A 25,947-nucleotide genomic window follows, 5' to 3' on the forward strand; every position below is an offset into this window, starting at 1 on the left:
TCATTTTATCAATGAACATAAAATTCCAGTTCATTTTGGTAATATTGAAGGATAGAAATCTGTGAATTTTGAGATTTAGCCCAGAAATAAATGCCAAGAGAGGATAAAGATTTAAAATAATACTGTAGTAAAATAAGGCAAAGGTTATCATGCTACAGATGCATTTCCTTTATAAAAAGGAAGCACTCAGCTTATTTGCAGGGCAGGAATAGAGATGCAAATGTAGAGAATGGATATGTGGACAAGGTGAGGGGAAAGGAGAGAGTGGGGCGAACTGAGAGAGTGGCATTGACGTATGTAACTGGCATGTGTAAAATAGATAGCTAGTGGGAGACGCACCGGGAGCTAAGCTCACTGCTCTGTGATGACCTAGAGGGGTGGGATGGGAGTGGAGGGTGGAAGGGAAGCTCAAGAGAAGGGGGATATATGTATACATGGAGCTGACTCACTTTGCTGTACAGCAGAAACTAGCACAACACTGTAAAGCACTTATACTTCAATAATAAAACAAAATTTAAAAATAAAATAACAGTAATCTAGAAAATAAATAAAAATATGGCAAATCAAAAAAAAAAAAAAAAAAGCACGCATGTCATTATCAACATGCATGTCCAAAATAAATGAAAACCAGATCAGTCAATATTTCACACTCAACAGAGTCAAAACCAACCTAATTACCTTCATTTAAAAGCTAATTCTTCTTCCTGTTTTCCCTGTTTCTTTCAAGTAAATCATTTTCTTTCAAATTGCAGCCTTAAAATTTTCTCATAATCTATAATTTATTCCCACCTCTGAATGATGTCACCAAATCATTTACCATGTCCAACAGACTTTTTGAAATATTCTAGTCTCTGCAGTGTGCATGTGTGTGTCTGTCTCTCTTTCTCCCCACATTCCTATCTTTTCCTCTCCTTTCCCCACCATGAATTCCCCAGTCTTCTCAAAGTAGTTCAGATTTCCTTAATATGCATGGATGCCTGTTTGTTCTCCCCTAGCATTGATCACAATTGATAATTTTATCCAACTCCAAAGCACTGTAACTTCTATGAGAATGAATTTTATGTCTGCTTTGTTCCTAATTATATTCCCAGAACTTAGCAAAGTGTCTAGCAGAAAAGCAGGGAAGAAAGGAAGTTAGAAAGAGAGAAAAGGGAGTAAGGCAGGAAAGAGAAAAGAAAATGGAAGAAGATAGAATGAGGGAGGAAGAAGGGAAGAAAGAAAGGAAGGAAGGAAGGAGGAAAGGGAAGGAAGGAAGGAGAGAGGAGAAGAGGAAGGAAGGAGGGAGGTTAAGGAAGGAAGCGAGGGGAAAGGAAGGAGGGAGAGCAGGAGGAGAGAAAGATGACAGGAAGAAGGAAGGATTCTTTACATTCCATTGCCATTCATTTCAGTTCAGTTACTCAGTCATGTCCAACTCTCTGCAACACCATGGACTGCAGTATGCCAGGCCTTCCTGTCCATCACCAACTCTTAGAGCCTGCTCAAACTCATGTCCATTGAGTCGGTGATGCCATCCAACCATCTCATCCTCTGTCGTCCCCTTCTCCTCCTGCCTTCAATCTTTCCCAGCATCAGGGTCTTTTCCAATGACTCAGTTCTTCGCATCTGGTGGCCAAAGTATTGGAGCTTCAGCTTCAGCATCAGTCCTTCCAATGAATATTCAGGACTGATTTCCTTTAGGATGGATTGGTTGGATCTCCTTGCTGTCCAAGGGACTCTCAAGAGTCTTCTCCAACACCACAGTTCAAAAGTATTAATTATTTGGCACTCAGCTTTCTTTATAATCCAACTCTCACATCCATTCCCATTATCACTACCTAAAATCATGAACTCGAGAGTCTTTAGACCTTAAAAATATCTAGTACAATATTTTTCAACTTCCCCAATGCATCCAACCAGAACTTCATTATTCTGAAAAATCCCCACCTAGTTGTCATCCAACTATGTCTGAATTCCTGCAATAAAGAGAAATTCACTACTTCACTAAGCAATTCATTCCCCTGGCAAGGAACCCACATCATTTGAAAAATTTTCCCCTAAATGAAGCCAAAACCTCCCTCTTCGTAGTTTCCACTTTTTAGCCCTGATCCTACAGTGTGAAATGTATACATACACACAGAGACAACTATTTTTAATTCCAGAAGAGAGGGTTTCCTGTTTTTGAATACGAACCATATATCATCTAACAGCTAAACCTCACAATCATTTTTCATGTAATGGTCTGAGATATTGGGTGATCTTGGTCAGTTTCTTTAGTATGTATTCATTTGTACAATATCTCAAAGTGTGGATTCTAGAACTGATAAATAGTATTTTAAGTGTGACCAAGCCATTAATTAAAGGCATGGTACTCAGGAAAAACAGATGCACCCCTGGCAGTCCTCACCTTCATTCCATGCATTTTAATTAATAACATATTGAAAACTAGGATTGATCTATAATTACCATCACTTTATTTTGGGATTAATGTCTACATGCTTTGCATGTGTGTGTGTGTAAAGTCGCTTTAGTAGTGTCCGACTCTTTGCAACCCTATGAACGGCAGCCTGCTAGGCTCCTCTGTCCATGGGATTCTCCAAGAAAGAATACTGCAGTGGATTGCCATGCTCTGCTCCAGAGGATCTTCCTGACACAGGGATGGAACCCGTGTCTCATTATGTCTCCTGCATTGGCAGGCAGGTTCTTTACCACTGGAGCCACTTGGGAAGCCCCTACATGTTTTACTTGTAGCTAAATTATACATGCAGCTTGCTTCTCTATCTCTAACTCATCCATCATTCTAATCTATGCATCCAGGTCAATATTTTTCTAAGCTTGTTGTTGTTTGCTGTTCAGTCTCTTAAGTTGTGTCCAACTCTTTGCAACCCCGTGGACTGCTCCTCTTTCCTTCCCCATCTCCCAGAGTTTGCTTAGATTCGTGTCCATTGAGTCGGTGCTGCTATTCAATCATCTCATCCTCCGCTGCCCTCTTCTCCTCTAGCCTTCAATCTTTCCCAGCGTCAGGGTCTTTTCCAGTGAGTCAGTTCTTCACATCAGGTGGCCAAAGTATTTGAGCTTCAGCTTCAGCATCATTCCTTATAATGAATATTCAGGGTTGATTTCCTTTAGAATTGATTGGTGTGATCTTCTTGCAGTTCAAGGGACTCTCAAGAAGTTTAATTGATTGCAATAGGAGCTTAATTGATCATTTCTCTAGTCAAAATGGATCAAATGTTCCAGTGACCACAACTGAAATCAAGGAATTACTGAATTTGGGGAAGAACCTTACACATCACGCTTCTACTCAGTTTTGCAAATTATCCTAAAGTGCTCTAGAGTTCTTTCACTGGGAAGAAGCTAAGGTACCTCCATTCCACCAAGTCTAATTTAATATATGGTACTCATTTTCATTTCCTTGTGAGGATTTTAAATTTACTCTGGTTACTACATGTACACCTTGTAGGGTGTATGAATCTCTGAGAACTGAAACAGCATCCCCAGTCCTATATTAGACTATGTGCATGTGCACACTCAGTTGCTTCAGCTGTGTCTCTTCGCGACCCCATGGACTGTAGCCCACCAGGCTCCTCTGTCCATGGGATTCTCCAGGCCAGAATACTGGACTGGGTTGTCATGCCCTCCTCCAGGGGATCTTCCCAACCCAGGGATGCAACCCGCATCTCTCATGTCTCCTGCATTGGCAGGCAGGTTCTTCACACCAGTGCCGCCTATATCCCCTTGAGAATTACTGAACATCCACCTCCATAACACCTCTTTTTTTATGTCATATTTATCATGCTCATCATCCTGCATAGCATCGAGTTTTAGCATGGATATGGGCAAATCAAATTTCAGTTTAAAATCCTCATCTGACGCTGCTGACAACCTCACCACAGGATAATGAGAGGCATTTTTACCTTCTGTATCAGAGACGCTATCTGTTATCATAAGCCACAACCCAGAAAACAAAAAGTCCTTTTTCAGTGCATGAGTCCTCTTGCACTCTCATTGTTCAAATGCCTTAGCATGGCCCTCAATTCAACACTCTATCTACAAAATCTCTGTTTGTGTACCTCTAACTCCAGATTGACTGAAGACCCCTTTGCTACCCTGGATAAAATGACCATTTCCATATTAAGTCCCTTCCATCCTTCATAGAGTAGTCTACCAACTTTCCATTCCATTATCTAGAAACTTTAAAACTTTAAACAATATAAACATTACCACCCAGTTGAACCATTCATGCTTCATCAATTTGGGTTTATATGTTTATTTTGGAATTTTTCAACTACCCCTCAGAAGTGTTGATTTCTTAGGGGCAATATCATTTCTCCCTCTTTAAAAATATCATAGTGCCTAATACAGTGCTGTGAAAACAACAAATACTAAAGACATGATTGAAAGTGAGTTGAAGGAACTAGTTGAGAATGTTTGCAAAGGCTCATAGCCAACCTCTAAATTTATTTTTTTAATGGAGAAAAAAGATGTAAATGATGACTGATAAAGATTTCCATGAAAATAAAATATTGCTAGTTCCAAAGAAAATGAAGTATCAAATGTCTCTTTTGACCAATAAAGTCCAAGAGCTAGTGAACTCAAAGACAGATGGAAAAATATAAGCCCATGCTAAGTTTCTTCATCTGGGAAATAAACTTGATTCACTATAGGTCCTTTCCAAAATGAAAATTCTAATAGAATGATAAAGACAAAATATGTATCACAATATTTCCAACAGGTCTTTTGCTTCTATGCCTTTATGTAATTAAGTAGGCCATATGTCTACATGTATTTGTGTTCACCTTATTTCAGAAAAGAACATTAGGGTTTGTTTTTCCAATAATGTGTAATTAATTGTATGTATGACTAAATGCATGACTTATTATAAATTTAAATTGATTCTGAAATCCTGGGAAGTATACTTTCTACATTATTAACAATGGAAAAAAAACCCTTAAAATTCTGCATAAATAAAAATTTGATCTTGTAGATTAAGAGACACAACCACCACCACAACAAATAACAGCACTTTCAGAAACTGAAACAGACCCAAGGCTCATCTGTGTGCTGTTAATACTATTAACAATAACCACATTTTATTGGTGCTGGCATATGCCACACACTCCATATTTCTTCCATTTTCATAATAATGCTATGCAGTTACTATGTTTATTTTAAATATAAGGAAAGGGAGGCTCTGAATTCAGTAACTTGTCCAAGGATATACAGAGAAAATATTAGAATTAGTATTTAAACTCAGAACGCTGGTCCACCTACCTCCAAACTCTGGGTTCAACTTTCTCTGGCACATGACATTCTCTTAAAATAAAGTTTGGATTGCCAAGGCAAAGGGTACAGGAGAAAAAGTTTAAGATGTGTTGAGAAGTACATTACTTGGTGGGATGGATGGATGGTTAGATAGATGAATAGGTAGATGAGATAGATAGAGATAGAAAAACAGATACAAAGCAATATTTATGGTAACTGTATGAGACAGATGCTATCATCCTCATTTTATAGGGATATAACATATTAATTCATATGCCCAACATCATTGCCCTAGAAATGTTGGAACAGGAAATAAACGTTGTGTGTATTTGATGTTTGTAAATGCTCCGTCTGGCCATTGTACCACACAGGCTCATAAGTAACAAAGGAGAGTGAAAATAATCTGAAGTCATTCAGTCCAAAAGCCAAAAATGGCGAAAGTCTGTGTCCACTGATGTCCCTACATTTCAGTAAAATTAGTGCAGGAGAAAAGGAAACCTGATTGTTGTCCAAATACATTAAAAATAACAGTCATGAGAATCCCATTCTTGTATTAAATAGTGCAAGAGCACTCATCTCAGAAAAGGATGTATTCGTATGCACCATATTTTATGAGAATTTGCAGATTTTAAAAGGCATAATATTGCCTAGTTGCCAGGATTTTTTCTACTTAGCATCCTTCAACTCGATATTGAAGATTCTGGAAAACACTTTCACCACTTTATGAACCATATGCAGAGTTTGATTCTTCTCCAATTTTTTTTTTCATTTGTTATTATCATCATCAGAGAGGATTATATCTCATCTACTTAGCTGCTAGAATGAAGATTTCAGTTTGGAGGAGAGCCGATTTTAAAAAAAAGAAAAAGTTAGCTGCTTCAGGCAACAGTCCTTTTGATCTGCTCATTAACACTTTTCAAATGTTCGAGTGATGTGGGCATTCTTTGCGCTAGAAAATGTCAGCACTGGAGCCTGCAGCCAGCTTGATGCGATCATATGTTCCGATATTCAGAAAAGAGTGAAAAGAACTGTCAACAGTGAACTGCCTTAGATTGAAAAAAAAGATACTGTGTAATGACTGTAGATCAAGTAGAATTTCAGAAGTGACTCTTGCCAGTGACAGAAACAAACGCCCAATATTTCAGCAATGTCATCTCAGTACCTAAGGGTCCACAGACTTCAAGAACTCATTCTTAGTGTGTACAAAAATTTGTTTAAAATACATGTGGGATTTCCTTTCACTCTTCCCTTTCTTTCTGGATAAGATCATAGAACAAGTGCAATGCCTTTCCTCTCATGAATACAAAGTTCTCTGACATTAGTGTTTGGGAAGTCCTTTTCCAAATCCCACAAAGTGAGTTGCTTAAAACAATGAGACCAAGATATGGTCAGGTTATCTGCCTCCCTTTCCTTTCCTCCCTGACAGACTCACCAATGTTCAAAGAGACTGCTTTGAATAAACAAATAATAGTGGGAAGTCTGGACAATAAATATAATTTTAAATGCCTAATGAGGACTGGGAAGAACGATGTGAGAGTGTGCTTTGAAGGGTTGGGGAGCACGCATGCTCAGTCGTGTCTGACTCTTTTGCAACCCCATGGACTGTAGCCAGCCAGACTCCTCTGTCCATGGAATTCTCCAGGCAAGAATTTGCCATTTCCTCCTCCAGGACATCTTCCTGACCCAGGGATCGAACCTGCGTCTTCTCTATCAGCAAGCATATTCTGTACTACTGGGTCACCTGGGAAGCCCCGTGAGAGTGTCTTCTCCTGGAGTTAAGTAAAGGTACTGCCGTCAAGATAAATAAACTAAGACTGGGAAGAGTGTGATAACCTGTTTTGTAATGATGCTCTGTTGGAAAACATCACCATAGAACCAATAAGTACTAACATCACACTCTATTTCAAAGGGGCAACCAAACATAAATCATTTTAATTAATGGTGCAAGGAAGGCATATTAAAATTTAAATTCCTTCTGTTTTATTGTGCATTCTTTAAAAAAAAAATCAGGCTGCTTTCAAAGTAACTCAATAAAGGCACCAAGAGCCCTCCTCAACAATAAAAAACAAGTGCAATGTAGAAGCATTATTACTATTTAGAAAGAACAGCACAGCTGTTGCTGGCTAAGAAAACGATTCTATACAGCTCTAGTCAGATATATCCTCATCATGAAAGCCCAGCTTACTTGTTAGTAAATTGGGCTTTAAAAAGATAAGTTTTTAAAACGGTTTTTTAAACAGATTTATGAGATCTTTATGCAATGTCTTAAATGGACTGAGGAAAAATGAGCTTGCAGCTTTCCCTTGTGGATGGAGAACTTTGGCCAAGGACACTAGAGCAAAGTGAACATTTATCATTTCCGGCATATTCAGATATTTATTTGCAGCTGGATAACACACTCTAACTGACAACACTCCAGAAAGTCTTTGTTTGCCACCTCATTAGCCTTACATCTGTAATTTTGCAGAATGCCCAGTTCTTCCAAATGATGCAACTGAAGGACGGTCAGTTCTGCTATCCTGGTAGTGAAACAAACCTGCCGTAAACTCCACACATCTTATGAGTTAAACAGTGATGCAAAGAGCCGTATCTTCTCATATTTCCCTCATGATTCAATACCTGATTGTTTTTAACTTCTCCCCTTTTTTAATCTAAGGAAAAGGAAGGATGCTGCTGACATCTTTGTTATAGAAAAGCAGTTGTAAAGGATGGGTGTGAGGTTATTCAATGAGTAGGAAACAGAATCATAAACAGGTTGTGAGAAATTACTTTAGACAAAAATGAGAACTTCCCCCTTGATGGAATAGTTTGCAAATTCAACATACTCTACAGTTCACCAATGATAGTGCCTAAAAGTTCCAGCTTTGCATAAGGGTTCCACTATTATTACTACTATTACTATTACTATAAGATAAAGTTCTCCAAAGATCATTGATTTAGATCCTATTTGCCATGGAAAACCTAGGCACACAGAGGACACAAATCTGCAACATTTTAATCTGTCTTTAATGATATCACCTGTCTCTTTTTTCCTTGAATATACTCATTAAATGAATCGAAAGATTTAACATTTCAAAATAAGCTCATATTAAAAGCATCATTGGTAGCCAGAGATTCTATTTGGGGAGTTTTTTTCTAACCTTTTTTATTCTATGTTCCTCTTTGGCAATCTGATTATAGGGGACCAATAAACCCCTTCCTAGACTAAACAAGCTAAATTAAAATACACAGGATTAAAAGGAACCCAATTGTACTGAAATGTAACTGTCAAATCTACTTTTAAAAACAAGAAACCAGATCTGTGAAACAGAAATACTATGTGCTTCTTTATTAATTCATCAAATAATGAAATATAATAGTAGGTCTAGGAACTATCATGATTTCTTAAAGTTTAATTGACTTACAATAGTTTTGCATGTATAGCATAGTGGTTCAATATTTTTATATCATAGACAGTTATAACAATACAACTATTGTGTCTGTTCCATACATTATATCCTCATGACTAATTTATCTTATAACTTGTATTCTGGACGTCTTAATCCCCTTCACCCATCCCTCACCCCTTCCCCTCTGGCAACCACTTGTGTGTTCTCTGTATCCATGTCTTCTGCTTGGTTATATTTGTTCCTTTGTTTTGTTTTCTAGGTTGCACAAATAAGTGGAAACATATAGTATTTGTCTTTCTCTCTCATAATTTTGAAATATTGGTATCTGAATATGAACGGGACTGTACTGGTTTCTACCATCAAATAACAAGCACCCTGAGAAAGCTGACCACGGGTCTTTGCTGTCAATGGGTTCTAATATCATATATGTCTTGGATACTTCTTAAAATAGGAAACCTCTTTCTTCGACAAATCCCTGTCACTCTGAAACAGTGAGTAAATTCTACTCCGTATATAAAGCATTACACGTATTTACTTGACAGTTGACCCAAAACAAAACAGAATGGTAACTCTAATTTTAAAGAACGCACATGGGTTTTAGCTACCACAGAATCACTGCAAACATTTTAAGAATACTTCCTTGTCTCCCATCTTACAACTTCCTGTACTCCATAGGCAGGTTTTGTAATGAGTTGATCCAAAAACATATTCCATAAGAATTCCCCCAAATCAATAGCCCTGAGCAGTGATCCCCAGCTCTGGAGAATATCAGAATCATGTAGGGAATCTGTTAGATCTTTAATGCTGCAATAACAAGTTAGCACACACTTAGTGGCTTAACACAACAGAAATTTATATTCCTACAGTTCTAGATGCCAGGAGTCCAAACTGAGTCTTATAACTAAAGTCTGGTGTCATCAGAGCCGGTTCCTTCTGCAGACTCCAGGGGTTTATCACTCCTTGCCTCTCCAGCTCCTGGTGACCAGCATTCCTTGCCTAGAAGCTGCATCACTTTGGTCTCTGCCTCCATGGTCACATTGCCTTCTCCCCATCTATGGTCTTATCTCCTCTGTCACCCTCTTATATGGGCACAGTGATGGTATTTAGAGCCAGCTAGGTCATTCTGGGGAGAAGGCAATGGCATCCCACTCCAGTACTCTTGCCTGGAGAATCCCATGGACGGAGGAGCCTAGTAGGCTGCAGTCCATGGGGTCGCTAAGAGTCGGACACGACTGAGCGACTTCACTTTCACTTTTCACTTTCATGCATTGGAGAACGAAATGGCAACCCACTCCAGTGTTCTTGCCTGGAGAATCCCAGGGACGGGAGAGCCTGGTGGGCTGACGTCTATGCGGTCACACAGAGTCGGACAGGACTGAAGTGACTTAGCAGCAGCAGGTCATTCTGGATGATCTCCCTATTTCAAGATCCTGAATTTAATCACATCTGTAAAGTCTCTTTTGCCATAGAAGACAACGATCACGGACACCTTACCATAGGGGCTATCCTAAACCACACTGATCCTTGGAGAAGTTTCACCCAACTACCCTTTCCCCTGGTGTGAGAGAGACACCACAGATGGAAATCTGAGAGCAGCTACTCTGAAAGCCTTCCAGTTACTAGGAGCAGAAAAAAAAATCCAGGCTAAGACATAGGTAACACTGTCATTGCTGAGTCATTAATTAGATATCTGTGAAATTTTAATCTCTGAAACATGAATGGTTACATTATTTCACAAGATATTTTTTAAAAATATGAAATGATTCAATGAAGAACCCTCTGTTCAGGGTTTTTTTTTCCATTCCAGGATTTCTATCTCGATAAGAGCTTCTAAGCATATGATTCCCAAGGAGGTGATGGCTGACATAGTCTAAATGTGCCTGAAAACAGACATTTTAAGCTGTTTAATCATATTTCAGTTGAAAGACTAAATGTTTGTCCCAGTACTTAAAAGACACTCAAACAAAAGAAATTTACACAACACCAAGCTGAAATAAGGACTTCTCTGGTGACTCAGACAGTAAAGAATCAACCGGCAATAAGGGAAACCCAAGTTCGATCCCTAGTTTGGGAAGATCCTCTGGAGGAGGGAATTGCAACTCACTCTAGTATTCTTGCTTGGAGAATTCCATGGACAGAGGCTACAGTCCATGGGGTTGCAAAGAGTTAAACACAACTGAGTGACTAACACTAAGCTGAAATAAATGCATTTCATTTCCTATTAAAAAGAATTATTACCGGTAATAGCTGATAGTCAAAGTTCAAAATAATCCCTAATAACGAACGCTGTTAACAATTAACTAATCATATTCTAATACCAGCATTGTGGAAATATGTTCTCTAAACATAATCAAATAAATAAATATCCTGCAATTGTACCATCATGGTACACCTTCTGTTATACTCAAGATCTTGTTTTTCATAAGGTTATGGTTTCCTTTGACCCTTCCTTTTCACATCACCTTCTCATCTTTCTCTAACTGATTTAGCTTACTTGTTATATTCCAACTCTCTATACTTCGTTAGAGATACTTTGCTCAGGCTATATCTTTTTTTTAAATACAAATGTTAAAGGTTACACTCCACTAACAGTTATTACAAAATAATGGCCATATTTCTTGAGTTGTGTAATACATCCTTGTAGCCTAACTTATACCCAATAGTTTGTACTCCCCACTCCCCCAATCCCTACGTTGCCCCTCCCCTGCCCACTGCCATGTCTAAGGCTCACTGTCTATTACTGGCTTGTATTTCAATAGCTGATGGGTCTCAGTTGGATAAGACTTAATCCCCACCGGGACCAGATCTCAGCACCATGTACAGCAAGTAAAGCTTCTTTCAGGGGATCAGTGATCAAATCTTTCCAGTGTATTCTCCTCACCCCTGGGGTGAGTTCAAACGTCCTCAAAGACATAGGAGGTTCATGCCTAGATCCTAAACCATCTTTCACCGCTCCCCTCCCTGGCATGTTAGACCTCAGCCTAGGGCATCTCAAAGCCCATCTGAATAACTTGTAATTCCACACACACCTCATAGGAAATGTCCCTCATCAACTGCTAAAGTCTTGTTCAATATTCCAAATCAGTTTGGAATCGGCAGCTCCACCCAGTTTCCCTGAAATAATCCCTCAATTCTGGCAAATCCCTCTTTCCTTTGTGTTCCTGACATGTGTTGCTCCTGGCGTACTCATGAACCTCCATTCTCAGTTTCTCTACCATTCTGTGCTTCATGCTAAAATATGAGTTTCCATATCATATGGTAGTCATTTCTGAACCCCTAATTCCAAGCCCAGCACTGGCTCAGATTACTAAGGGCTGAATGCAGAATGTTGCCTCTACTTTCTCTCTGCTTTTAAATCTGTGTTTTTAGGAAACATTTGTTCTGATTCATTTATGTGCTCAGTCGCTCAGTAATGTCTGATTCTTTGTGGCCCTGTGGACTGCAGCCCACCAGACTCCTCTGTCCATAGGATTTTCCAGGCAAGCATACTGGAATGGGTTGCCATTTCTTACATTTTCTTACTGACCCAGGGATTGAAGCAGCATCTCTTATATCTCCTGCATTGGCATGTGGGTTATTTACTACTAGCACCACCTGGAAAGCCCAATTCATTTATTTTTAGATCTAAATGCAAGTTCATACTCAAGGCTATGTAGTCTATATTTCTAAATGTAAAATATGGATGATTCTCTCTATTAAATAAGTTGCAGAAATTAATAAGCATTCATGATGTTTCTGTAAATAGGAAGCCCTCCTGACAGCCTAAAAACACACCTTAATGGTGTCCCTCTGCACCCTGCATAAAGAAATATAATTCCTGATTTCCAATCTGCAGAGTTTCAGGGACGGAATGGATCTATTCTCACTACCTGATGATCGAATCCCCTGGATACACCCCATGTGACGGTGAAGACTTCATTTGATTACATCAACTGTTGTGGTAAAGAAACTGCCTGCCAAGCAGGAGACTTGGGTTTGATCCCTGGGTTAGGAAAATCCTCTGGAGAAGGAAATGGCAACCCACTCCAGTGTTCTTGCCTGGGAAATTCCACTGACAGAGGAGCCTGGCAGGCTACATACAGTCCAGGGGGTTACAAAAGAGTCAGACACAACTTAGCAACTGAGCAGGCACTCAGCAACCTCACAAAGAAGTCCAGTTCATTCTTCGCAAGTGTCCTTTTAAAAAACCATATACTTTAACACTTTTGAGCCCTCTGGTCAATAGTAGATGAAAATGCAAAGTAACAAAAGAATGAAAACCACCCCTGTGAATTTTAAATTAAAAAAGTAAGGAGTACAAATCACATTAAGGCACCTTTTTGCTTTTTAATTTGAGACTCAAGAAAGTTAGCTCATCTAAAAATCACCATATCTAAGATAATCAAGGTTACAACAGGAAACTGAGCAGAAATTGCTATGCAGGAAACTGATTAGTTCAGCAAAGAGACAGGATGCTTCATGTCTCTGCTGTTGTCTAAATTAATTCCATGCCTCCTCCGTGGCCAACTGCTCTGAGATAAAGGACTGCAAAGTTGCCTCATGAAAGTGGACTGAAGTACAATGAATAATAAATGCAGAAGTAATACAAAGCACTGCCTGAAGTTGCAAGGAGTGGAAATCAGTCAGCAAGGGTGAGAGGGGAAAAGAGTCAGTCTAGTAATATTATGTAAAACACTACTGTGATCCACAAAACATAAAATTCAATATAAGGTGCTGATAAGAGGATATCAAAATAGGTGGTAGGCATGCTTTGAAGGAGCGCTTCTTCAGAATAACCTTTTCTATGAAGCCTGAACAATCCAAGTTATATTGCTTGAACTGTGCTGGTGTTTGTTACTCAGAGTTCCACCTGTGACAGGCAGAATAATGGCCCCATAAAGATGTCCACCTGCCAAAGCAGGAGATGCAAGAGATACAGGTTCAATCCCTGGGACAGGATGGTCCACTGGTGAAGGATATGGCAACCCACTCCAGTATATTTGCCTGGAGAACCCCATAGACAGAGGTGCCTGGAAGGCTACAGTCCATGGTGTCACAGAGAGTCACACGCAACTGAGCACACACACACATACAAGGATATCCACACTCTAATTCCCTGGAACTGTGAATAACCTGTCTTCAAGGACCAAAGAGACCTTGCAGATGTGATTAGCACGAAGGATCTTGAGATGAGAGATTATGCATGCATGCATGCATCAAGGTGGGTCCAACCTAATCACATGGTTCCTTGATACTGGAGGTCCTTTCCCAGCTGGGTTTGGAGTCAGAAAGACAAGTGACTACAGAAGAATGGTGACAGAGATGCAACACGCCTGGCTCTGAAGCTGGAGGAAGGGCTTACTAGGCAAGAATGGAAGGAGCCCCTGCAAGCTGCAAAAAGCAAGGGAGCAGATTCTCCTCTAGAGCATTAAGAGAGGAATGTATCACTGTCGATACTTTTCAGCTTAGTTTAGCCCAGCAAGACCCATGTTGGATCTGTGATTACATAACTGTTAGGTAATAAATTTGTGTTGCTTTAAGCCAGCAAATGTGTGGCAATTTGCTACAGTAGCACCAGAGAGCTTGTGTCTATCCATGTTCTTTCAGAGCTTTTACTCAAGCATGAAAAAGGACACAACCTCAAACCAACTGTCATAACTTCAAAGTGACTGTTTCACAGATACCTAACATTTGCATGTGACTTATTTCTAAAATGATTTCCCCAAGAGGCAAACAGAAAAAGTCCTGAAATAGTGTATCTTTCAAAGAGATAATGAAACATTCAATAAGCAATGAAAACAAAACAAACCCCAAACCTGACAGATTATCAATCCCTGTCAATGAATCCAGTAGAACATATCATTCAATTTACTTGAAATTCTTTTGTACTTGAGTGGGAAACCCTTTATCCCTATCATTATTCCTACCTTCTTCTCTTCTTCCCCTAAACCTGATTTTGAAGTACTTTCTAGATTAAGTTTTATAGTAAACATTTATTAGCAGGCATGAACAGAATTTCTTACAATGATTAAAATATATAACTATTAAAATTCAATTTTCTAATCGAAACTTTGTTGTTGTTGAGCAATGTGGCACTGATTCATATTTCAGCCTTAATTTACACCTTGATGTTTAAAAAAAAAAAAAAGGAGGACTGCAAATCCTTCTTACTTACCACTTTGCAGCAAAGGGGCCAAAACCACCACATCAGTCCAATACCCAAGAGCAGCAGTAACACCAAAATAGCAATGAGGGCTGCAATCCCAGTAGACTGGAGGAAGCCGAAAACAAAAACAAGGCAGTCAGCAAAGTTGACAGTCAAATCCCAAATATGTACTTTTTAAGGAAACACCAGAAAAAATGATAGGAAGCATAATAATGTTAAACCAGATTGCTAATATATTCCTTTACATTCTTAAATTGTATAAATTATCTTACTACTTATATACTACCTATATTATATTCCATTTTATTATATTTATATAATATACTAAATATAATCTATTTGTATTAAATTCCCTCATATTATACCTCATATATATTATGTTAAGACAGGCAAGGATAAGTATAAAACCCTCCCAAAGTGTCTGAAATTACACCTTAAAGAAAAATAGGAAAAAAAATTACAATTTGGAGTTGTGCGAATGGTCCTGTGCTGTGTGTGCTAAGTCACTTCAGTTGTGTCCAACTCTTTGTGACCCACCAGGCTCCTCTGTCCATGGGATTCTCCAGGCAAGAACATTGGAGTGGGTTGCCTTTTCCTACTCCAGGGATCAAACCACGTACTTTCCTCTCTTGCCTTGGCAGGCAGGTTCTTCGCCACTAGTATCACCTGGGAAGCCCCATGAACAGTCCCTATGGTCCCCATCTTTCGTCTCTGGGAAAAGATTATTGTGGCTACAAGCATGATTACCTCTAGGCAGAATTTATGCAGAATTTCCCCAGACTTTTTGATGATGGGCATTATTTCTTCATATACTTAAATGGTAGGACAAGATGAATACCAAAACTCACCAAATAGGTGACAAACCAACAACAGTTCTTGTTGGCAAGTGGTACACAGGTATCAATGAAAGGATGCAATTTTATGCATTCGTATATCAGAGCATCACCCATGCCAGTTCAAGTGCTACCCACTCTCAACCACAAACCACACTGGTGTTCTTTCACTTCCTAATGACAAGCTCCTCCAGCCCTAACACCTCTGTCCTGGGCTTAGCCTCTACCTGCTTCATCTACCAACTACCTATTCATCCTACAGGGCGTAGCTAAAGCCACTTCCTCAGGAAGCCTTCCTCGTACCTTCTGGCTAGAAAATACCCCTTCTTACTTACATGGCATAGTTCTCTGAACCTTAAACTTTAGCACTTAGCACAATTTATTTATTTGGTTTGCTTATTTATTTACGATGAACTACAATGATTTAATTTGTATTTTCTGTATTCACTATGAGTTCTAGAAGGCAGGGCCTATTCCCAATCTACTTATCCAGGTATATTCCAGGCCAGGTATGTAAAACTATTTACTAAGAGAATGAACTCCAAAGAAATGAGATGGCAAGAGCCACAAACACAAAGTGAAAGTCGCTCAGTGTTTCCGACTCTTTGCAACCCCATGGGACCCCATGGAATACAGTCCTTGGAATTCTCAAGGCCAGAATACTGGAGCGGGTAGCCTTTCCCTTCTCCAGGGGATCTTCCCATCCCAGGAATCGAACCCTGGTCTCCCACATTGCAGGCAGATTCTTTACCAGCTGAGCCACAGGGAAGCCCAAGAATACTGGAGTGGGTAGCCTATCCCTTCTCCAGCAGATCTTCCCAACTCAGGAATCAAACCAGGGTCTCCTGCATTGCGGGCAAATTCTTTACCAACTGAGCTATGACACAAAGAAGAATACTTAATTTTTAGCATAGAGATCAATTTTCCAAGAGAACAAGGTGTCTCTTTCAAAGGCTTACTCTCTGATATCCCCAGTAATCATGTTTTGTTTGTGTTTTTATTTTTTTTAAGAAAAGACTTCAAGGAAGGAAAAAAAAAATCAAAAAAATAAATCAATACATTATCTCTGGGTGGGAATTTGGGTCTTCAAAGGTAGGTTTTCAGAGATACACACTCTATCATTCAAAACAAATAAGAAGTACAAGCCCCGAAATCAAGACAAGAGTCACATTTATCCCAAGAGCTGATAGAGAGAGAGCCTGGAGCTGAAAGAACCTACCAATACTCATCTTAAAATGGCCTTGCCTTACAAGTGTTAGTCTGGATGTCTAATTTTAAGCAAGCTGTTTAATTCTTAGGAGACTCTGTTTTCTAATCTATACAATAATAAAGTCAGTTGTTCCCAAAGCATGAAATTATTTGTGGCAAAGTGATAACCAGGATATCTCCCTTAGAAAAGCACTGTGCACATTAACATATTTGTAAAGCTCTGAATGGTTTTGTAGTAGGAAAAAAAAAGTCCAACTTACATCAGCACAAATCAATTTTTTTCTCATAACATTATCAATATCCTAAAGAACTAGGATCCCCCAGTATCCATTTGGGGAAATGTTAGGATTGATCAAAAAGCTAAAAGACTTTTGGATGTTGAAGTAACAATTTTTCTTAGTAATTAGAACATTTTATGATGGAATTTGAATTGTAATGCATAATAACTTATGCACAAAGAGATAATGATTTTTATGTAGACATGCTTGACTGCTCACTCCCTCAGTCGTGTCTGATTCTTTGCAACCCCATAGAGTGTAGTCTTCCAGGCTCCTCTCTCCATGGAAGTTTCCAGGCAAAAGAATACTGGAATGGGTTGCCATTTCCTACTCCAGGGGATATTCCTGACCTAGGGATTAAACTTAGGTCTCCTGCATTGCTAGGTGGGTTCTTTACCACTGAGCCACCAGAGAAGCCTCTTTATGTAGATAGTTATTTGTAAATAACTGAAGAAGAGAAGGTAGGTTTCAAAAGTATTAGTTTAAGGAGCGTTAGCAAACTATTCTTTGTACAGCTTATCAGAAAAATCTTGAAATGTGAGTCATAGTTTCCCTGTATCATCTGTTAGTATATCACAGTGTAAAAAAAAAAGAGAGATTACCATACAGTGACTTGGAAACTATCTCCAAACAAATCAGTTTTCAAAAACATTGATTATTAACTGTGTTTCAATTTTAATAAATCCACTAAAAATAACTTTTAAAATAATTCTCAGGGCAACATAGACCATAAAACATGCACTGACTTCAGAAATTTTAGAAGAAGATTAACAATCAAGTATATACATGAATAATGAAAGCCATCCTTTGCTTTCTAATTTTGCATCTGGATATAAGAGGGAATAACCATACAAGCTATTTATATAACTCATGTTGCTGCTGCTGCTGCTAAGTCGCTTCAGTTGTGTCCGACTCTGTGCGACCCCATAGACAGCAGCCCACCAGGCTCCCCTGTCCCTGGGATTCTCCAGGCAAGAACACTGGAGTGGGTTGCCATTTCCTTCTCCAATGCATGAAAGTGAAAAGTGAAAGTGAAGGTTGCAAGTTAACCAAAACAGACAGCACCAAAATATTACCTAGAATCTTTGCCCTGTCCTGTAATCTATTTTCAGAAGACAACAAAAATAAGTACAGAAACTTCACACACACATACAATCTTCCGAAAGCTCTATTATTTACTATTAGCCCACTCTTAAGGCACTTGAAAATGCTACTACATGGTATTTACCATAAAACATTAATTTTAAGAAATGAAAAGACATGCAGTCATCTAGCAACTTCTTCATTACAGTTTAATATAATTAAAGTGTAAACTCAAAATGTATTTATTGATGTAGCCTAAACATCTAAGTCAGTGTCTTGCAGATAGAAATTTGTGTGTGTATATGTGTGTGTATCAGTGAGAGAGAGAAGATAAATACATTATAGAAAATGTTCAGGTAATTATCTAAGTTCTGTGTCCTCAAAACCAAAGGAAGTAACTCAGAGCACACATCAGGATTCTTATGAAAGCACTCAAAGGGCATCTTTCTACATGGAATTCCAAACATTCATGAACAAATCATGCAATGATTACACTAAGCTCTGAAATCAAACAAGAATACAACAGGAAAAGAATGTCAACGGAATACATAGAAAACTATGATATTCTATGGGAGAAATGTTGTCAAATGTGTTAAATTCATGATCCCACCTTTAAGCTCTTACATAAGACACCCCTGATCTGTGACTGTTCATGTATGGAGTGAACACAACGTTCCCCCCAGACCTTTCCCACAGGAGGATCGAGCCACAGTGTCCATGGAAATGGCTCACCATTTGGCTCTGCTCACAAATTCCAAAAGGGTACTATGAACATTTGTTTTCCCCTTTTCTTAGAATTCAAATCCTATGTTCAGAAATAAAGACACGAAACTAGAGGGTGTGAATATGCTACAAGTTTAGTGGTTAGTGTTTTTTTTTTTTCTTCTTCCTACAAATGTGTCATGAGCAGGAAATTCAGAAAATCATACTGACAGAATATAAAGTAGATGGGCTAGCCATGACAGGCAGTCAAAATTCTTGCATTTTCTTTCAAAAATGTCCCTGTGAGGAATACTCACAAAACACTGTGCACATCCAGATGTAAATATCATTTTGTACAATAATATTATCATCTCAACTGATTCTGAAGATTAGTATACAAGAAAACTATGAAAATATACACTTTCCACAGACCTACAGACTTACTCTTGATCATATTTAAGTTAAGCATGGTGGAGAACAGGTCACAGTAAACAAAGAATTGAATGCAACTGGAACTTGCCATAAACACTTCCCTGGATGCCCCAGTCCCAGACATTAGCTCAGTTAACTGGATACAAATCCAGGCTTCCACAGTTCCTTTGTTTTGATTTGCCAGAGCCATTATCAGAACATGAAAGACCTCAGCAATGAAAGGGAAATAATTTCATAATTCAGATAACTTTATAAACAAATTAAGAAAAAAGGCCAAACACATAGACTTCAGTTCTATGAGCAGACACTGTGCTGCAAAGTGCAAACTTCAAAGTCAGATGAAACCAGATCTGATTACACAGAGATCTGTATCATAGGGAGAAACTAAAAGCCTCTCACTTCTGTTTAGGTGTGATACTCTTTAAACAGTAGAGAGTTAAAAAGCTGCCACAGCTATGTTGTGCAAGTCTTCATGAAGCCCACAGGTTAGTTAGAGGGACAACCCTTGAACACACAATCAAAAATGTGAGGAGGATGGAAAGATGGTACCATAGAAACGGGGCAAAGAAGGAACTAGCCTGCACTGGGGTTCTCAGAGGACCTCCTGGGGAAGTATAAGAAAGCCCGGGAAGAAGTGCGGGTCTAACGAGTGGCTTCTTGCAAGCACAAGAAAAGACAACTTTTGGCTGGAAAACAGAATCTGAGGGAACCTGAAGCAACTGAAGAAACTAATGAAACACAAATTTCTAGAAAGCAGGAATCCTCTTTATTACACAGAGAATTGGGTTGTTGGGTTGTTTGGGTTAATACCTAACAAATTTGTTGGACGACCTTCCAAGTAGCCATCTGTTGGATCAATTCTTCCTAACTATAGTTCTGAACAAGTAGCATTTTCAGATGTCTATAAAGACAAGTTAGCCGAGGAGACCAATTAGAGACAGTACCTTGGGGCTTCCCTGGTGGCTCAGATGGTTAAGAAATCAGTTTGCAGTGCAGGAGACCCAGGTTTGATCCCTGAGTTGGGAAGATCCCCTGCAGAAATGAATGGCAATCCACTCCAGTATCGTTGCCTGGAGAATTCCATGAAGAGAGGAGCCTGGCTGGCCACAGTCCATAGGGTCAAAAAGAGTTGAACACAACTGAGCAACTAACACTAACTAACTAACTCAGGTGTTGGTCAAGGCTGTGAAGCCAAAACTTTGTAAAGTTTCAGTTGGGGACAGAACCCTGAACTTGATTTGGGGGTAAAAGGAATATATTTTCTAGTTGTTCTGGACGCATTCAGTCTTCGAACTTTACCTGCATCTAACTTCCTTTTCTTTATTCAAAGCAAGCTATAGGGTAACAATGAAAAACTGTACTCTGCCAAACAGATGTGAACTTCTAGTGAACTTCTAGTCATTAAAGAAGTATAAAAACAAATCAGAGTTACTACTGTACTTGCAAAATAACTGCAAGAAAAGATGAATCACTCAAAAATTTCAAAACTTTGTGACTAGCATGTTGCAATTTATCTAGAAAATAATTAATCACAACAACCACATTAGAATAAAACAGAAACAGAAAAGGGGAACTAGATCTCCACAACTCCATTTCCATGAGTTGAGAGCTTGGGAAAGAAAAAAAACAGTCATAAGATAAGTGATGATTTCATTTACTGGATTCTTTTGAAATATTCCATATCAGGCCAAATCAGCTCATCAATTTCATAAGATACCTAGCAAGCTAAAACAAATATTTTACATTACTATACAGCTGGGAAAATTGAAAGAAAAATATATTACATGAAATTCAAAGGTTAGTGTACATAGTTGGTTGAACATAGCCATGCCCATTTGTTTCTATAGCTGCCTTTGCGCTAATGAAAGAGTTGGGGAGTGCAACTGTATTGCCACCAAAGCTGAAAATAATTACTATCTGACCTTTAAAAAAAAATGCCAACCTTTATCTTACATAAATCAGATCAGGACCTGGTAATGAATGGAAGATTGTGCAACAGGGGCAGACAGACAGGTTCAATTCGCAATTCTAGCATTTACTCGACTATGAAACTGAGCAAATAATTTAACCTCCAGACTCTCCAGGCTCCCAGCCTCCCCTTTCTTGGGGGCGGTGAAGGCTGAAATCATTTAATATTCTGCGCATTAAGCTGTGTGTACCCTACTGAGAGTTAGATCCACTTACGAGAGGAAGCACCTTCTACTGTGTTGGCATAGATGGGCACTAAAGATTGGAGGTGGCTCTCTGTGTTCCTAAGTTTTCTCATCTGTAAAATTAAGATCATAATAACAACCTTCTCTTCAGTGGTGAGAATTACATCATAAAGTGCTGAGCACATGTGCAAGGCTTAGCAGTGTCTGGAATGTATCTCTTGCTCAGAAAATACATTCTTAGTGTATTATTCTAAAAGAATCAGAAAAGCAGTGGTTCCAAAGGGGAGAACAAATATCTCTCACTGCATTTTTATAAACAGAGACACATTTAAGAGACCTTCTGAAGAGACAAATGAAGAGAATGGACTCCCTGAGGGCTTCCCTGGCTGTCCAGTAGTTAAGACTCTGTGCTTCCAAAGCAGGGGATATGGGTTTGATCCCTAGTCAGGGAACTAAAATCCCACATGCTGCCTGTTCATGGCCAAAATTTAAAAAAAAAAAGAGAAATAGAGAGAGAGAACAGACAGCCTAAGTCCAAGCCCTCCTCAGACCCTAAACTTAAATCTCTTAAATCTAAACCTTAGTATCCCCACTTCAAATATATAGGTACTGTCATTCATTCCTTTAACAAATAATTTGGAGCACCTGCCTTGTGTAAGCACCAGGCACCAAAAGGGAGGCAGTGAGCAAGCCCCAGACTGCAGAGAGGCAGAGAAGTAAACAGGAAATTACAGACCAGTGACATAAGTGCCTTAGTAGGACTGAGCCCAGATGCTCCTGGAGAACAGAGGGGATTCTTTATTTGTGGGATTTCCACAAGGATTAATCAACTGCTAAGGCAATGGTATTTTATTTGGTGTGACTTTCAAATGCCTATGAAGAGCCAAAAACATCATCCTAGAATGAATAAGATTACTAACCTAATTACCAATATCTGAATATTTCAAAACATTCCCTAATTATCATATCCAAATATGCCTGAAAGGCTAGGTATCACATAAATACAATGCCCACTATTTATTATATCATAGTATTACCCACTGTCCTCTTCTATTCTGAATAGAGATGTAATGCACACATCCACTGGTCCTTTCTCATCAGCTTCAGTCTCACTTTCCATATCGATAAAATGGTAATATTACTACCATCCACAAGAAGAAGAGGGCAGCAGAGGATGAGATGGTTAGATAGCATTACTGACTCAATGGACATGAATATGAGCAAACTCCAGGAGAGAGTGAAGGACAGGGGAGGCTGGCGTGCTGCAGTCCGTGGGGTTGCAAAGAGTCGGACATGACTTAGTAACAACAAAACCAGACATATTTGAGCTTGAATAAAAATAATGACTAAATCTAATGAGGAAAAAAAGAATCATCCCATGGTTATGTAAGTAAATAGTTATGTTGTACATCTTGAACTTATACAGTGCTATATGTCAATTATATAAATAAAACTGGAAAGAAAAAACTCTCTAAACTTTGTCTCCACAGAGTTAAGCTCAACCTCTCATGAACACAGATTTTCTTTCCTTCATTCATTTTTAATATGACAGCTCTGTGTACTAAAGCTGAGGAATCACAGACTTGTAGGATGAACTCTAAGCTCTTTTTTTTCCAGGTTGTTGATAATCTGATCTAAATGTTCTATTTTCAAGCTTTCCTTCCACTGTTTTTACTCCAACCAGAATGATCCTGAGACAGACATGGATCCCAAGACCCTCTGCTGCACAGTGCTGCAATGCTCATACCTAAGCCTCTCCTCCAGAGAAGGCAGTGGCGCCCCACTCCAGTACTCTTGCCTGGAAAATCCCATGGATGGAGGAGCCTGGTGGGCTGCAGTCCATGAGCTCGCTAAGAGTCAGGCATGACTGAGCGACTTAACTTTCATTTTTCACTTTCGTGCATTGGAGAAGGAAATGGCAACCCACTCCAGTGTTCTTGCCTGGAGAATCCCAGGGATGGGGGAGCCTGACGGGCTGCCGTCTATGGGGTCGCACAGAGTCGGACACGACTGAAGCGACTTAGCAGCAGCAGCAAGCCTCTCCTCCAACAACAAAATACAAAGAAACTGTAAGGGACTAAAAATACATGTATGCATGCACAGTTAGGGCAAATTTTGGACAAAAGATACAAAGATACCAAAAAACCGAACTGCCACTTCTGAAGAGTTGGAACAAAAGCAGGGTATTGCCCAAGCCTGCTGCACACAACACCACCTAAGGGGTGGGCAACCACCTAAGCCACCCCACTGGCCCAAGCCCTGGACACACCACTACCCTCACCCCATAAAAGGGACAAACTCCCTGCCCAGCAAGCAGGAAAGCAGAGGAACTTCTTGTGTGTTCTCATTCTCCCTTGCTACAACAAGGGCCCCAGTAAAATCTTGCCTGAATTTCTTGTCTAGCCTCTGATCAATTTCTATTGATGAAGGAGGCCAAGAACCCTAGTAGGTAATAATCCTTTTAAAACACTGTCATACAATGTCATCACTGCGGATGGTGACTGTAGCCATGAAATTAGAAGACGATTACTTCTTGGAAGGCAAGCTATGCAAACTGAATGTATTAAAAAGCAAAGACATCACTTTGACAACAAAGGTCCATATAATCAAAGCTATGGTCTTTCCAGTAGGCATGTACAGATGTGAGAGTTGGATCATAAAGAAGGCAGAGTTCCAAAGAATTGATGCTTTTGAACTGTGATGCTGGAGAATACTCTTGAGAGCCCCTTGGACAGCAAGATCAAATCAGTCAATCCTAAAGGAAATCAATCCTGAACATTCTTTGGAAGGACTGACATTGAAGCTGAAGTTCCAATACTCTGGCCACCTGATGCAAACACCCGATTCACTGGAGAAGAACCTGATGCTGGGAAAGATGGAAGGCAGAAGGAGAAGATGGAGACAGAGGATGAGATGGTTGGATGGTATCACTGATTCAATGGACATAAACTTGGGCAGATGGTGAGGGATGGGGTAGCCTGCCATGCTGTAGTCCATGGGGTCACAAAGACTCAGAAAGACTTGGCATTGAACAACAACAACCATGTCACCTTCCAATGGCTCCCTGTTTCATTTAGAAGAGAAACTCAAGTCCTTACAATGACTTATAAAACCCACTATGATCTCTCCCCTCCCTCTACTCTCCTCTACTCATCTCAATCCTCCTCCTCCCCTAGCTGCCTTTACCCTACACATTGGCTGCCTGTTCCTCTTTAAGCCAGCCAGGTACAGTCCCACCTTAGGCTCTGTTTTAGCTGCTCCCTCCACATAAACACTGTTCCCTTACATGGTCTTCAGGGCTTACTCCCTCACCTTCCTCAAGTTTTCCCTCAAATCTCTTCTCATTGGAAATGACTAAGATCCCTTGTTTAATATTACAACATGTCCCCACACTCTCTCTCCATCTTTGATACAACTAATGTCCCTTTTTTCTGAAATCACCTTACTGTTAAACCACCTCTAGTCACATTCAGTTCAGTCGCTCAGTCATGTCCAGCTCTTTGCGACCCCATGGACTGCAGCACACCAGGCCTCCCTGTCCATCACCAATTCCTGGAGTTTACTCAAATTCATCTCCATTGAGTAGGTGATGCCATCCAACCATCTCATCCTCTGTTGTCCCCTTCTCCTCCCACCTTCAATCTTTCCCAGAATCAGGGTCTTTTCCAATGAGTCAGTTCTTCACATCAGGTGGCCAAAGTATTGGAGTTTCAGCTTCAGCATCAGTCCTTCCAGTGAATGTTCAGGACCGATTTCCTTTAGGATGGACTGGTTGGATCTCCAGGGATTCTCAAGAGTCTTCTCCAACACCACAGTTCAAAAGCATCAGTTCTTCAGCGCTCATCTTTCTTTATAGTCCAACTTTCACATCCATACATGACTACTTGAAAAACCATAGCCTTGACTAGACAGACATTGGTTGGCAAAGTAATGTCTCTGCTTTTGAATATGCTGTCTAGGTTAGTCATAACTTTTCTTCCAAGGAGCAAGTGTCTTTTAATTTCATGACTGCAGTCACCATCTGCAGTGATTGTGGAACCTAAAAAAATAGAGTCTATCACTGTTTCCACTCTTTCCCCATCTATTTACCATGAAGTGATGGGACCAGATGCCATGATCTTGACTCTCCTGAAAACAAGAAGACCTAGAAAGACTTCCTCTTTCTAGGAAATATACAACCTATAAATTACAAACGGGTAATATAACTTCAGCATCCCTGTACATGGAAACTGTGTATGGTTATAAGATCCAGATAAAGATCCTATAACCACACTTGAGTGGAAGAGAGGTAAAAAACAAAACAAAACAAAACAAAAACAGCTAGAGGTACAGAATAGGAGGGATGGAGAAAGAATGCCATTTCAGTGAGGGAACACTGAGAAACCATAAACCACAAATGTTTGTAATCTCAACCACATCCTGAGGGACCAGAAAATATACAAACTGCAACATCCACAAAATCTACAAATTGCAACATGAATT

At 39.5% G+C, this 25,947-nt stretch overlaps 1 protein-coding gene across 1 annotated transcript in view; it reads right to left on the reverse strand.

Moving 5' to 3' along the window:
* ANTXR2 (ANTXR cell adhesion molecule 2) overlaps nucleotides 1–25,947 on the reverse strand; it is a 176,424-nt gene that overhangs the window by 85,039 nt on the left and 65,438 nt on the right. The window contains exon 12 of the mRNA XM_005903870.3: nucleotides 14,785–14,880. Within this exon, the coding sequence (XP_005903932.3) occupies nucleotides 14,785–14,880 (96 nt within the window). The remainder of the gene's footprint in view (nucleotides 1–14,784; nucleotides 14,881–25,947) is intronic.

Source organism: Bos mutus, chromosome 6 (assembly GCF_027580195.1).
Source record: "Bos mutus isolate GX-2022 chromosome 6, NWIPB_WYAK_1.1, whole genome shotgun sequence".
Classification (NCBI taxonomy): Eukaryota; Metazoa; Chordata; class Mammalia; order Artiodactyla; family Bovidae; genus Bos; species Bos mutus.